This window comes from Callospermophilus lateralis, chromosome 5 (genome assembly GCF_048772815.1).
Source record: "Callospermophilus lateralis isolate mCalLat2 chromosome 5, mCalLat2.hap1, whole genome shotgun sequence".
Taxonomy (NCBI): Eukaryota; Metazoa; Chordata; class Mammalia; order Rodentia; family Sciuridae; genus Callospermophilus; species Callospermophilus lateralis.
The window spans coordinates 37,153,224-37,169,389 of NC_135309.1; the positions used below are offsets into that span (position 1 = coordinate 37,153,224).

The 16,166-nt window shown below is 37.1% G+C and overlaps 1 protein-coding gene across 2 annotated transcripts in view; it reads right to left on the reverse strand.

The window, feature by feature from the left end:
- The window catches only part of Cdkl3 (cyclin dependent kinase like 3), a 50,230-nt gene extending 36,651 nt beyond the window's left edge, over positions 1-13,579 (reverse strand). For both annotated transcript variants that reach the window (XM_076855784.2, XM_076855785.2), the window contains exons 1-3: positions 13,040-13,579; positions 9,615-9,809; positions 3,463-3,641 (exon numbers count right to left, since the gene is read on the reverse strand). In XM_076855784.2, the coding sequence (XP_076711899.2) occupies positions 3,463-3,641; positions 9,615-9,809; positions 13,040-13,204 (539 nt within the window). In that variant the 5' untranslated portion in view covers positions 13,205-13,579. The remainder of the gene's footprint in view (positions 1-3,462; positions 3,642-9,614; positions 9,810-13,039) is intronic.
- Positions 13,580-16,166: the final 2,587 nt, after the last annotated feature.

A 16,166-nucleotide genomic window follows, 5' to 3' on the forward strand; every position in this document is an offset into this window, starting at 1 on the left:
CAGGATTTCTTTTGGGTGTGATAAATATGGTCTAAAATTATTGTGGTTATGGTTGCACAACTCTGTGAATATAATAAAGATGACTGAATCGAACACTTTAAATGAGTGAAATATATGGTATGCAAATCATATCTTTAAAAAGCTGTCATTAAAAAGGTTACATTCAACTAAATGAATGTACACATGAATGATAAAACTATTAGAAAATGCAAGGAATTGATTACAATAAAAGTCAACACTATGGTTAGTTTTGGGAGAAGGAATGGGTTACAAAGGGTTTCTTGGGGTAGCTAGCAAAATTCAAGTTTTGATCTTATGGTACAACTGTACATTTGTTATATGAGGCTTTCTGTCTGGTTTTGTTTGTTTATTACAATTACAACTTTTTAAAGAAAAGACTCACTGACAAATTTGTTTCAAACACAATGTGAAATAGAATCCAACCTTATCCTGTGCAAAGCACCAAGTTTGGCTATGTGGAATACCACAGATACTCAAAAAACTAGGCATGGAACCAAGTATACCACTCCTCATTATTTATCCTAAAGAATTAAAGTCAGCATACTATAGCAATACATCCACACCCATGTTTATAGCAGCATAATTCACAATAGCCAAAATATGGAACCAGCCTAGGTGTCCATAATGAATGAATGGATAGAGAAAATGTAGTGTATGTACACAATGTGGTTTTATTCAGCCATAAAGAATGAAATTATATCATTTGTAGGACAGTGAAACTTGAGAACACTGCTAAGCAAAATAAACCAAACTCAGAAAGTGAAGGGGCATATATTTTCTCTCATATGTGGAAGCTAGAAAGGAAAAAGGAAAAGAAAGGTATGTGGGGGAACCTCATGAAAATCAAAGGGTGATCAATAGAGTAGAGGAAAGGGATCAGAAAAGGGAAAAAGGGAGAGTAAGGGAAAACACTGGGGAATGATATTGGTGAAATGATTGTTACATTGTGTGCATGTACAAATATGTAATAACAAATCCCACCATTATGTGCAACTATAATGCACCAATTAAAAAATATGGAAAAATACAACAGATTATGCCTGTCCTCAAGGAACACATCTTTTAGAAAGAAGTTAAAAAAGAAAGAGAGTGAAAGAAGGCTAGAGAAAGAGTGAAACTATGTTAACGTTAACTGACATAACATTGGCAGATAAAACAGAAGATTTAGGGAAAGGATACAATTTAAGAGCAAGGGATAGTGCTAGAGAATGTATCAGAAAAGAGTTTTGCCAGGCTTGTCTTGCACATTCTATAAGATCAATAATTGCACATGCCTGCAATTCCAGATACTTGGGAGACTGAGGGAGAATGATGACACGTTCGTAGACAGCTTGGGCAGTTTAGTGAAACCCTATCTGGCTGGGATGTAGTTCAGTGGTAGAGTGCCCTTGTGTTCAATCCACAGTACTAAGAAGAAAACAAAAACAAAGCTTGGTGGTGCACACCTGTAGTCCCAGCAATTCGGGAGGCAGGAGGATGGCAAATTCAAAGCTAGCCTCAGCAACTTATGGAAGCCCTAAGCAACTTAGTGAGACCCTATCTCAAAATAAAAAAATGAAGTTGGTTGGGGATGTGGTTTAGTGGTTAAGTGCCCCTGGGTTCAATCCCTAGTATATATATATAAAAAAAGATATAGATCTTACAAAGGCTATATTATACCTAGGGACAAAAAGAATTGGGGGAAAAAGTTCATAATATTCTGTATAAGATTAGCTAACATTTATTGAGCATTTTCTATATTTTAATCCTTTTAGTATATAAAATCATTTAATTCTCACAACAAACCTATGAAGAGGGTCCTATTATTATTATCACTTCACAGATGAGGCATAGAGATGGTTTTGTGCAGGGCCTGACAGGTGCAATTGAAAACTTACTCTGGGCCTGGATACCCCTCTAATCCCAGAGACTCAGGAGGCTGAGACAGGAGGATCCCAACTTTGAGGCCAGCCTCAGCAATTTAGCAAAACCCTGTCTCAAAATTTTTTTAAATTTTTAAAAAGGAATGGGAATATAGCTCAGGGATAATGTTCACCTAGGTTCAAACACCAGTACCAAAAAAAGAAGAAGAAAGTACTGGGGGGGCATGCATTGTGAATCTAGACCACCTAGGTTAGAATCTGGGTGACTTAACCAGCTATGTGACTTCAGGTAATTATTTTACCTCTGTGCCTCAGTGTGCTCTTATTTAAACTGAGAATGGGTTGGGTGTAGTGCCGCACACCTGTGATCCCATCGATTCAGGAGGCAGGAGGATCACAAGTTCAAGACCAGCTGCAGCAATTTAGTGAAGCCCTCAGCAACTTAGTGAGACCCTGTCTCAAAATAAAAAATAAAAAAGGGGTGGGGTGTAGTTCAGTGGTAGAGTGACTGCCTGACATGTGCAAGGCTCTGGGTTCAATCCAAAGCACCAGCTGGGTGTGGTGGCACACATCTGTAATTCCAACTATTCTGGAGGCTGAGGCAAGAGGATTGAAAGTTTGAGGCCAGGGCTGGGGATGTGGCTCAAGTGGTAGTATGCTCGCGTGGCATGTGTTCGGCCCGGGTTCAAGCCTCAGCACCACATACAAACAAAGATGTTGTGTCCACCGAGAACTAAAAAATAAATATTAAAAAAATTCTCTCTCTCTCTCTCTCTTTCTCCCTCCCCCACTCTCTCTCTCTCCCACTCTCTCTTTAAAAAAAAAAAAAAAAGAAAGAAAATTTGAGGCCAGCCCGAGTGATTTAAGAGACTCTGACTCAAAATAAAAAGGGCTGGGATTATAGCTCAGTGGTAGAGCACTTGCCTAGCATGAGTGGGGCCCTAGATTCCATTCCACTGCCGATATTAGATATTACCATAACAGAATAATAGTTTCCAGGAAAAGTGTATGAGAATTATCCCTGCAATTCTATTAAATAAAGTATTAAATTGTATACCATTGCCCCTTTATGTTCTTCAAGACTGATTATTTGTATTTTAGATAGTTATTTTACATTAGACTGAGACCATGCTCCTTTTTGAGTCATTGAGAACAGTACAATTTAAAAATTACTATTTGCCAGTCTTTGCAAAGAGGGTGCCATTTTTCCAGGAAACAGGAAACTTGGCAGATCCTATTATAACACTGGCAGAGGGAGGTAAATGATTTAAAACCTTTGCAAAATGTACAGACCAAAGATAAACAGAGGGGGCATATCTCCAAAGGTATGGCTCAGCTTAAAGCAAGCATGGATATACCCTGAGACGTCTGCCTCTGTCTCCTGGTGCTGTAGCTATTTGACCAGAGGTTAAGCACAACAGCAGTTGCCAGCAGTACAGGTGCTCATAGGATCTTTGTTACCTTTAGAAGTGTCCCTCTTCTTTGCCCCAATCTAGATCCAGAGGGCAGAGAATATCAGTATTAGGGGCAAAAAAGAGATGCCTTGGAAAGGCCAGGCAGATTCCCAAAATATACATACTTTCCATAAGAAGTATCTTTTAATACTAGTTCTGGAGCTCTATACCAGCGTGTGGCCACATAGTCTGTATAAATGTCCCCAGGAGCTGCTAGTGTTCGTGCAAAACCAAAATCACAGAGCTTAGTAATTCCTGACTGTGATACTAAAATATTCTCAGGTTTTATATCTCGGTGAATAATCTAAAAAACAAACAGAAGATGAAATATATTAAAATAAGATTTCATTTTCTAGAAAATCTCTCAAAAATTACACTGAGAAAATCTAGTTAAGACAATGAATTTATTTCCTTAGCACATGTAAAAATATTTACATATTTTCAATTCTTACCTATCCATCACTTGAAAATTAAATAAAACCTGCATAGCATGGTGTTTTATGCCTGTAATCTTAGCTACTTGGGAGGCTGAAGCAGGAGGATTGCAAGTTCAAAGCCAGCCTCTGCAACTTAGTGAGACCCTGTCTTAAAATAAAAAATAAAAAGAGTTGGGAATGTAGCTCAGTGGTAGAGTACACCTAGGTTCAATTCCCAGTACCAAAAAGAAAGAGAGAGAGAGAGAGAGAGAGAGAGAGAGAGAGAGAGAGAGAGAGAAAGAGAAATAAATAAATGAAGCCAGGATAGACATAATACTAAAAAGGTAAATCACATTTCTATAAGATCAAAAGCACTTAGGAAATTTTAACTTTCCTTTATCCCCATGGCCCATTCCAGTTACTGTCCTTCTCATTTCTTTCACAGCTAACCCTCTTGAAGATATATTCTTATACTCTACCCAACTATTCATTATTCACTCCGAGTTCAACTTGTTTAGATTCCACATATAAGTGAAATCACATTATATTTGTCCTGTGCCTTATTTCATTTTGGTTTTAATTCCATTTCTTGGTTATTAAGAATAATGCTGCCGGGCTAGATCTGTAGCTCAGTGGTAGAGTGCTTGCCTTGCACATGCAAGGCTCTGGTTTCAATCCTCAGCACCACATAAAAGTAAATAAATGAATAAAGATATTGTGTTCATCTACAACTAAAAAAAATATTTTAAAGAAGAATAATGCAGGCTGGGGTTGTTGCTCAGAGCGATTGCCTAGCATGTGTGAGGCACTGGGTTTGATTCTCAGCACTGCATATAAATAAATAAAGTCCACTGACAACTAAAAAAATTTTTAAAAAATAATGCTGCAATAAACAAGAGAGTATAGATGTATCTTTGACATACTGATTTCATTTCCTTTGGATATATATTAGTGGTGTTGATAGAGCATATGAAAGTTTAATTTTTTTATTTTTTACTTATTTATTTTACTTCTGGGGATTGAATCCAGGGCTTTACACATGCTAGGCATGTACTCTATCCCTGAACTACACCCTCAGCCCATAATTTCTACTTTTGGGGAACCACCATACTGTTTTGTATAATGTCTATACTAATTTGCATTCCCACCAACATTGTGCAAAGGTTCTCTTCTTTTCTTTTTTCCTCGTACTAGGGATTGGACCCAGAGGGTGCTCTACCACTGAGTTACTGTCCCCTCCTTCCCGCCTTTTTAAATATTGAAATAGTCTAAGTTCCCAAGATTGGTCTTGAAATTATGACACTCATGCCTCAGCTTCTAGAGTAGCTGGGATTACAGACATGCTCCACTGAGCCTGGTTGTATGCCTTTTTTTTTTTTTTCTTTTACTGGGTATTGAACGCAGGGTGCTTAATCAGTGAGCCACATCCACAGCCCTTTTTTATTTTTTATTTTGAGACAGGGTCTCGCTAAATTGCTCAGGGCCTCACTATAATTGTTGAGTCTGGCTATGAACTTGCAATCCTCCTGCCTCAGCCTCCTGAGCTGCTGGAATTACAGGACCACTGGGATTAAAGGCAAGTGCTACCGAGCCTGGCTGAGAAATATCTGTTTATATCCTTTGTCCATTTTTAAATCAGTTTATCTGTTGCATTGTTTAAATTCTTTATATATTTTGAATGTTAAGTCAACATCAGAGGTATTATTTTCAAACATTTCTCCCCTTCTATGGGTTGTCTCTTCACTCTGCAGGTTGTTTCTTTGGTTAAGAAATTAAACTAAAAGAAGGCTTTTAGTTTAATGTAATTCCATTTGTCTATTTTTGCTTTTGCTGCATGTGCTTTTGGAGATATATATCAGCCCAGATCAGTGTCATGGAGTCTCTTCCTACTTTTTCTTCTAGTAAAGAAAATTTTAGTTTCAGGTCTTGTATTTAAGTCTTTAGTCAACTTTGAGTTGATTTTTATATACGGTTCATCTACTCATAAGCTTTAGTAACTATCCATACATTAATGATTTCTACATTTCTGTTTCTCACCAAGATCTCTCTCTCTCTTACTTTCCAGGAGTGAAAGTCCACAAGAAATCCCACAAGACTGACCACAGGCCCCTCAAATTCAGCAAATCCAAAGCTAAATGCATCTCCTTCTCCCCTAAACCTACTCATTCTCAATAATACATTATTTCAATGAGTGGAGCCACCACTGACCCCATGGCTCAGGCCAAAAACCAAGGCCTTTTTCCCATCCCTCACACTATTACAATCTTCCTAGCTCAAATCTCCTCAGCTCTCTCACCAAAACTACTAAACACAACTATCAAATGCTCTTCCTGAATCCATTCTGATCCCTTCCACTCTACATCCACAATGAAGTTACAGTACTATTCTAAAATCACATGTGTGATCATATCACTTCTCTGTTTTTCACCCTTTAAGGATTCCCCATCCCATAGAATAAATATCAAACTCCAAAAATTGGCTTGAAAGGACTTGTAAGATTTGGCCCCTGCCTACCTTCTCAACCTCCCCTCCCTTGTTCATAGAATATTAGTTTCCAAATTTGCCAGAGCCAATAGTAATTTCCCAATCTCTATGCATTTGTTGATGCTGTTCCAGTTGCCTGGCCAACCATTTTCTTGGATATAAGCTTAAATGTTTATTCCTTCCATACATTCACATCATCTGTACTTCCCCTTTCACAATATTTATCATGCTGAACTGTCAATTATTTACTTGTCTGAAACTCCCAGTGTACTGTAAATTACATGAGGGCAAGATACATGCTTTGTTCAAGCAATATTCTCAGTGTCCAATGTAATGCCTACAGCAAAGAAGGCATTTAAATTTAATCAGATGAATGATAGAGACATACACTCATCATCTGCAAAGTGTAATAGCATGAGTGAAAATGTCTCAGTATTAGAAACCTGAGATCTTTCAAAGTTCATACAAACTACTGCCATAAATCTTTGGAAGTTGCTCTTGTTTGGCATCAGTCTGCCTCCATAAATAGCCAAAATAACTAAATAAATAACTTAGGGTAAACCTTTCTAATTGAGTTTCCTTAAGGTTTTATCTGTCAAACTACAATAATCCTTTTTTATTTCCACAGTTGTTATTGAGTTCCTGCTATATGCCAGTCACTATGTCAAGGTCTGAGTATATAATGTGCATGAAAATAGAAATAAATAAGCACATTATGATACTACTTCACATATTCTGCCCACCACATACCCATCAAACACCTCAATGTTATAAACATGGGGCATGAAGAGTCTCTCACTCCATTCCTTAACATTCTCAGTCTTTTCAGCAACCAACACTATTACTACAGGGAGAATATTATTAGAAACCAAACACTCTCTGAATTCTGACTTTTTTAAAGTTTTTTTTTTAGTTGTTGACAGACCTTTATTTTATTCATTTATTATTTGTATGCGATATTGGGATTTGAACCCATTGCCTCACACAGGCAAGCGCTCTGCCACTGAGCCACAACTCCAGCCCTACAATTCTGTTTTGAAGCATCTTCCTTGATCTTTCATCATAATATAGAGACTTCCATAAAAGCAATTTCTCTTCATTTGTTGAGATGATCTTTAATATTTCTTATCAATGTTTAGTTTTCAGTGTACATGTTTTGAACATCTTTTGTCAAATTTTCCCTATTATTTCGTATTTTGTAAATGATATTTGTAAATTTCAATTTCTGATTGTTACTAATATATAGAAATACAACTGATTTTGGTATGTTGATCTTGAATTCCTCAACCTTGATAAATTCACTTAATAGTTGTTAGCTTTGTTGTAGATTTTATAGGATTTTGTACATAGATAATTGCACTATGAATAAAGAAAATTAACCCTCCACACACAAAAGATGCCGTTTTACACCTACTAGAATAGCAACAATTAAAAAGTCAATAATAAGTCAGGTGCAGTGGCATACACCTACAATCTCAATGATTCCAAAGGCTGAGGCATGAGGACAGCAAGTTCAAGGACAACCTCTACCTCTGCAACTTTTTAATATTTATTTAGTTGCAGATGAATACACAGTATCTTTATTTATTTTTATATGGTGGTGAGGATTGAACCCACTGCCTCACACATGTGAGGCAAGCACTTTACCACTAACCTACAGCCTCAGCCCCTACTTCTGCAACTTAATGAAGTCCTAAGCAACTTAGATCCTGGGCCCCCCAACAAAAATGAAGAAGGCTGGAGATGTAGCTCAGTAGTAAAGTGTCCCTGGGTACAATCCCTAGTACCATAAATAAATACATACATACATACATACATACATACATATATACAATAATAGGGCTGGGGGTAATGGTCAGTGGTAAAGCACCTGCTTAACATGCACAAGCCCCTGGGTTAGATTTCTAGAGTGCACGCGCACACACACACACAATGACATTAACAAATATTGGGGCGTCAGTGGAAGAAATGGAACCCATTGCTGGTGGGAATTTAAAATGATGTCACTTTGGAAAACAATTTGGTCGTCTCTTTAAAAACAACACAAGAAAAATCAAATGCAGAATGTTTTCTCTGATATGTGGATGCTAATTCACAATGTGGAGGGGACACTAGAGAATAGAGTTGCTTTAGTTTAAGTAGAGGGGAGTGAAGGGAGGGGAAGTGTATCGGAAAAGGATTACCCTATGTACATATATGACTACAGGACTCCTGTGATTCTACATCATGTACAAACATAAGAATGAGAAATCATACTCCATTTATGTATGATGTATCAGTGCATTCTATTGTCATGTATAACTAATTAGAACAAACTTAAAAAAGGAAAATAGTAAAAGATTGTGGTTTAAGAATAATACAAAAAATTGTAATTTAAATTAAAAAAAAAAACATTTAAAAAAATACAGGCTGGATGTGGTGGCACATACCTGTGATCCCAGTAATTCAGAAAGCTGAGGCAGTAGGATTTCAAGTCCAAGAGCAGCCTCAGCTCAAAATAAAATATGAAATTAAGAGGACTGGGGTTACAGCTAAGTGGTTAAGCCCCCTTAGGTGCTTAATTCCCAGTACAAACAAACAAAACAACAACAACAACAAACTCACATAAAAATAAATAAAACTAACCATGTGATCCATCTTGGATATACACCCATGAAAATTAAAAATGTACATCCATACAAAGACTACACATGAATTTTCAGAGCAATATTATCTATAAGAGCCCCAAATTGGAAACAATCCATATGTCTATCCACTGGTGTATGGCTAAACAAATGTGGTATATCCATAAAATGGAATATCATTCAGCAATTAAAAAGAAATGAAGTAGCAATGCATGCAACAAAGATGAATTTCAAAAATTTTATGGTAAGTGAAGGAAACCATATGATAAAGGCCACATATTGTATCATTTCATTTATAATAAATATCTTAAAAGGTGTATCTGTAGCCAGAAGGTAGATTCTTGGCTGCCTGGAATTGGGGTAGATATTAGGGTTGAGTGAAATGAGCAAGAGGAATCTTTTTGGAGTGGTGAAAATATTTTATAATAGGACTGTGGTGATATTTGCAGGACTTCATATTAATTAACTTTAAAAAGCCTGTCTGCTTGGTAACTAACCTCTAAGCTAACTGAACAGAGATTTCAGAGGACATACATGTCAAAGAATATAGACTTCAAAGAATTAGTTCAGGAAAACAACTAAACAAATAGTCACAGCCACTTCAACAAACCCTGAGCGAGATGGGAAACTCTAATTTCCAAAGTAATCACAGTATATTATTTAAAAAGTCCTGCTTTCAACAATAAATTTATTAATCATGCAAAGAAATAAGCATGATCCATCCTATAGTTTGGCTTATTATGAAGCACTTACATTATTATTGTGAAGATATTCAATTGCTCGAAGGATCTGGAAGAGGTATTTTCTAAGTCGTTTACTCTCTAGTCCATGACAATAATATTGTAATTCATCTAATACTGTGTGGTCAATAAATTCAAATACCAAGTGAATTTTCTTTTTCTGTCTAAAAACTTCAATCAGATTGACCAGGTTTTCATGACGAAATTGCTATTGACAAAAGAAACAGACTTTTAATAAATTATTTCAAATATGGTAACTTGTACATATAATATCTATGTAACTTTTAAATATTCTCAGCTTCTTTTCCTCCGTATATTTCAAAAAGTTTCTCAAGTGACTTGTTTAAATTCTTATTTTGAGAAAAATTTTAAGGTATTTCATGATAACTATTTATAGAATTTACATCAAGTTGGCATTTGATTATTTATTTTAAAAATTTAGAAACAATGTACTATAATGAAACTTAGTATGCTGAGAAATGTCTTCAACTTTTTAAACTTGATTTATGGTTAAATTTAACATATGACACTTAAGTTGTTATGTTTTCTGATCGTTTTGTTGTTGTAGTTTTGTACTGGGGAACCAGTTCAGGGCCTTGCAAAGCTAAGCACACACTCTACCACTGAGCTATATCTCCACCCCCAAGGTCCTTATATTTTCAAATAAGGATGGATTTCAACACCATTAAGTAAGTAATCTGAATTTATGCAAATTAATTATTTTCTAATTTGAGTCTTAAACTCTAGATAGTAAACCCATAAATTTCAGGGGAAATTATAAATTTTTCAGAGTGCAAAATATTAAACTATCTAGAAAACCTTCAGATATGAGAGATATCAATTTATAACCACAGGGACTTTACAAAAATATGCAATCATGTGTGTTCTTGTTCATTGTCTAGACTATTAAGCACAAAACAGCTTTTGTAATGGTACAACTAATTGTGGAAATAGTTTCAAAATATATTGTCAAAAATGGCATGTAAATCAGGTACAGTAGAGGACACCTGTAATCCCAGCTACTTGGGAGGTAGAGGTAGGAGGATCTCAAGTTCAGGCCAGACTGGGTAATTGCCAGACCTTGGGTCAATCCCCAGTTTAAAAAAAAAAAAGTGTGTATCAGCTCAGAAAATAAATATTAAAAAATTAACTTTAATATATTTTTACATTGACATTATTACAATCAATTCTGAAATATTTAACCATTGTTTCAAGTTACCAAAAATATTTATTCATCTGGCTAAAAAATTAAAGGGTATATTTTCATTATTGTATTCATTAGAAAACTATACTTTTGGTTTTTAAAATTTGCCTTTATTCAATTTTTCTTCTTATCTTTAAGTACTACAGAGACCAAAATCTTTGAAACATGACTAATAGAAAAACATGCCAAAATATAATACCAGATTCCTTTCCCGTTTTTGCTCCCAATTTCCCTGGTTGGAAAGTCACCAGAGTAATGCAGCAATGAAAGAACTGACTGCTTCTGGACACAAGAACATTAATCCCTTACCTAAGGAAAATTACTGGCTTCCTGTCTATATTTTAAAGGCAAAAGCAATGAAAACAGTGAAATGTTAACATGAGTTAATAAGAATTAGGGAAGATTCATCCAGAATCAGATACATTCTCAGATCTTTTTTTTTTTTTTTGGTATTGGGTATTGAACCCAGGAATATTTACCAGAGTTATATCACCAGTCCTTTAATTTTTTTTTAAACTATGAAACAACAGGGTCTTGCTAAGTTGCTGAGGTTGGCCTCAAACTTGAGATCCTCCTGCTTCAGTATTCCCAGTTGCTGGAATTAGAAGTTTGCACCATGCCCAGTGTCTATCAGAATAAAAACAAGAAACACCTAGAAATGCTTCATTACTCCTTTTCAAGTTGTTTAATTTTATTTTTCTCCATCACTAGACGACATTTCTACAAACATGCTAATTATCTATAATTTATTTACTAAAATTCTAATAGATAAAACTTTAGTTCAAATTAACTCATTTTAGTAATAGTTTTAGATTTAACCCTCCAAGAAATCTTAGTTGAATTAATTAAAGCTGATTAAAAATCCTATGAGAAGACAATTAAAAGGTTAAGGTGTCTTAACCAGGCACGGTGGTGCATGCCTGTAATCCCAGCTGCTTGGGAGGCTGAGGCAGGAGGATCTTGAGTTCAAAGCCAGCCTCAGCAAAAATGAGGTGCTAAGCAATTTAGTGAGATCCTGTCTCTGAATAAAATTCAAAATAGGGCTGGAGCTGTGGCTCAGATTGAGTGCCCCTGAGTTCAATCCCTAGTACCAAAAAAGTGTCTTTAAATAATTTGCATAATAGTTGTAACAGTAAAAATACATTTTTCATCTCTATGTCTTGCCACATATTGGTTATTCTTTTTAAACTTTAAAGTAGAAAAAGTAATCAGCTTATTTGCAACAAAGTTAAAAAACAAGAAGGCAGGTACAGTGGCCCAAACCTGTAATCCAGCTACTTGAGAGTCTAAGGCAGAAGGATCCAAGTTTGAGGCCAGCCTGTGCAAATCAGCAAGACCCTGCTTCAAAATAAAAAATAAATAAAAAAGGAATTCATGTATATCTAAAAAAGAAGAAATTTTTAAAAAGTGAAGAGAAGGAGGCTTTGTGTGCGTGTTTAAAAGTGAAGAGAAAAACAAAACAAAGGAACTGGGGATGTAGCTCAGTGGTACTTGAGTAACAGGTGTGAGATCCTGTGTTCAATCTCCAGTACTGAAGGAAAAACAAAACCCCTTCACTTTCCACCTCTTACAAAATCAAGTTTTGATTCTGTCCTTAACTTAAATGACACAAGTTTAGAATCTACTACACTAATCTCAACTCTTTCTAATTCTGCACAGGAATCTACACAGGCAAATGCCTCTATTCTTTTTTCTTTCTATTCTTGCTCTTTGTCAATTATCCATTAGCCTTTCTAAGTTTATGCTGTTTCCCAACTTGAAACTCAATAGTTTCCATCCCTCTTATATAAATCCTACACATCCTTTAAAACCAAATGTGTTCCATTTCCTCCAAGAAACTTTCCCTGCCCAATAGAATTTTGTGGCAATCACTTGGCATTTATTATGAGCCAATTTTTATTTAGGTTATTCTTATATACTCTCCTTTCTGATTAAATTATAAGTCATCGAGGAAATAACCACCTTTTACCCCTGTATAGTCTCAGCATCTAGCACAATGTCTTGCACAGACTTTTTTTATTAAGCATTATATTCGATATTTCTAACTATTCACAAATATTTACATAACTGTTACATTATACACACATACATTTTGTAGTACTATAAAATTACAAAGTGTAAGCAATAAGGTTGGTTTTTCTGTTGAATGGGTTAACTCAATTATTTTATAATTTTTTTATTTCATAACAATTTTTCTTTTGACTTACACAGCAATTAAGGCAAAAGAAGCAAACCTTTAGAAACTTTATTTCTCTCGTTGCAATTTTGTTGATAGATTTTTCTGGTTTCTCATAGAATATCTTAATGGCCACTATCTGCCCAGTATCCTTATGTTTACATTTCATTACTGTTCCGTAACTTCCCTCTCCCACTTTTCCAAGGGTTTCATACATCTCCATTTTCAAAGCCTGGTTTCTACTTCTTCATAGAAATAAAGAAAGAAAATGGAAAATGTTAAACGTTTACACTTTTATTTATTCAAGCTGGATAATGTATAGACCCAGTAAGCCCCCACTTTCAAATACAGAAACGGAATAGTAATCTTTTCCACAAAGCCCGTGTGCCTCTGGGAATTATGCCTCCTCGGCAATCAACGTGTCTTTGAGAGGCTTCAATCCTTACCAGACTGGAGGGGTCCTCCCGTTTTCTCGGTCATTCCCATCAACTTTGAGATTCCCTCACTACTTGTCACCATGTGTCAAGCGCGGGGTCCCCACACTTCCTGCTAGGGGCAAATCAGAGATTCCCGCACTAGTGCAGTGGTCCACACAACATGCCACGGGTCCTACCAAAGCCTCCTTCCCGCCCACTCCTCAAACCCGCGTCCCGGAATCCCGGACCGGTGTTGCACCCCTCGCCGGCTGTCGACTTTGTTCCGGCAGCCGCCGTCTCCTCAGCCCATTCTGTAACCCCTCTGGCCCGGCTCCGCGAAGCCCCAGCCAGGCGAGGGACACCGACCCTACTTTACGGGTTAACTTCCACAGCCCTAGGTCGCCGGCTACCATGGCAACGGTGTGGGGCGGGGAGGGCGCTCCAGCCCTAGTACGCAAGACCGGAATAACTGTGGGGTGCCGACCCGGAAACAGAAGAGTGTGGAAAGCGGAAACGTGCTTGGAGGTGGGGGAGGGAAATAGAGCTTGCTGTCGCAGTTGGAGAGTTCTCAAAGGTTGGTTTTGATCCGGGAACGGGAGTGTCCACATTTTGGCTGCAGCGTAAGTGACTGCAAATATTTAGGGAAGGGAAGGCGACGTGAAAACTCTCCCGACCTGCGTCGCAGATGTGCCCCGGTCGGAGAATACCAGCTGCTGCTTCTGGGTCCTAAAAGGGTAGCTGTGGTAATTAAACAGACAGCTTGTAAAATCATATTTCTAAAGTTTTGTGTGATACAGTTTCGCCATCTGCATTAATATTCCCATGTAGGCGTGTCAACAGTTGACATCCATCCTCAAAACGTGGATAAGATGGTTCTTTAACCAAGAACTTTCCTTGGTCTGGGGGTATAGCTAGCTCAGTGTCAGAACGCGTAATTAGCACGCGCCAAGGCCCCGGGTATCTACTGTTTGCCTTCTAAATTTTTCCAAATCTTATAATCTCTTAAAAACTCCCTTACTACACGTGAGAACTCTAAAAGATACTCTTTAAAAAAACAATTCTAAGGGTCCTACCATATATGATGCACTAGGGCGCGGGGCGTGGCGTGGGGAGGAGCCAGTGTGTAATTGTTTTAAGAAGTAGACCGCTTTAATTCTAGTGACAGCCTTCAGTGAGTAAAAAGTATATCATGAAGCAAGTGCCCCGGGTTGTGCTGTCTTTATGGAAGCTTTAATTTCGTAGTTCTGTAAAGTGATGAATGTAAATAGTTATGCTTCCTCTAAATAACAGGACAGACATTATTTTCCACTAATTGTAGCCTAGTGGTTCCCATCCAAGCATCTACATACCTGGAGAGCTTTTGAAAAGGCCCCAGATATTCTGATTTAATGGGTAAAGAAATTAGTATTTTTAAATCTTCCTAAGTTTTTGTACGCTGTTGCTGTAGTTTACATGAAGGAGAGATACTCATATAGTTTTTGCCACCCAAAATATTCAGAATTGTCTGTTTTCCAAAATTTACTCAACCATATTGTAAAATAATTTTAGCTAGACACCATGGCATAGACCTGTAATCCCAGTTACTAAGCAGGGTGAGGCAGTAGGATCACAAATTTGAGCCCAATCTGTGCAATTTAGCCAGACCCAAGGCCCTGGGTTCAATTCCTAGTACCCAACAAAATAATAATTTCTGTATGTAAATAAGAATGTAATAGATGAGTCAAGCACAGTGGTGCTCCTATATAATCCCAGTGAATGAGAAGGCAGGAGGATCCCAATTTTGAGGCCAGCTTCTGCAATTTTGTGAGACTGCCTTAAAAAAAGCCGGGGATGTAGCCCAATGGTAGAGGGCCCCTGGACTTAATCCCCAGTACTGCAAAAAATGAAAAGTTATAGATATAGTGAATTGAGATTAGCATATTTATTCAGTATTTGTTGTGGTTAAGTTAAATAAAGCATGAACCAGACTCAGTTCCTGAACTACAAAATTACTACAGTATATAATTAGAGCTTTAAGACTATTCTTTCAACAAATAGGTTTTGGCAGGCCTGGTGACCAAGATAGAGTGTGATTCTTGACTTTTTTTGGGGGATGGGATTACCAGAGACCGAATTCAGGTGCACACTGAGCCACATCCCCAGCCCTATTTTTATTTTATTTAGAGACAGGGTCTCATTGAGTTGCATAGCACCTTGTTTTTGCTGAGGCTAGCTTTGAACTCAGGATCCTCCTGCCTCAGCCTCCTGAGCTGTTGGGATTACAGGCATGTGCCACTGTGGCTGGCTTCCAGTGTGATTTTTGCAACTACTGCCATCAGACTTCAAGAACCACATTTACTGATTGTCATAAGTGTTTTTGATTTTTTCGAAAATTATAAATTCCCAGTTTTATAAAGTTATAAATTGTTAGATTAAAAACATGACTTTTTGGGGGAGATACCGGAGATTGAAGGGGGGTTGTGCCCTTTACGCTCAACTATATCCCCAGCCCTTTTAATTTTTTTTTTTATTTTGAGATGGTCTTGCTAAATTGCTGAGGATTTCCAAATTGCTGAGGCTGGCCTCAAATCTGTGATCCTCCTGACTCAGCCGACAAAGTTACTGCAATTACAGGCTTGCACTACCATGCCTGGCTACAGGGATTTCCTTTTTAGAAATATAGTTTCTCTTTAGCATTTCATTGCATGTAACCCTGCACTTAGGTTGCCCTCCCTAGTTTTGGAGAAGATTAGGATTGCTACTGCGGCAAGTCAAAAAATTAAGAATATT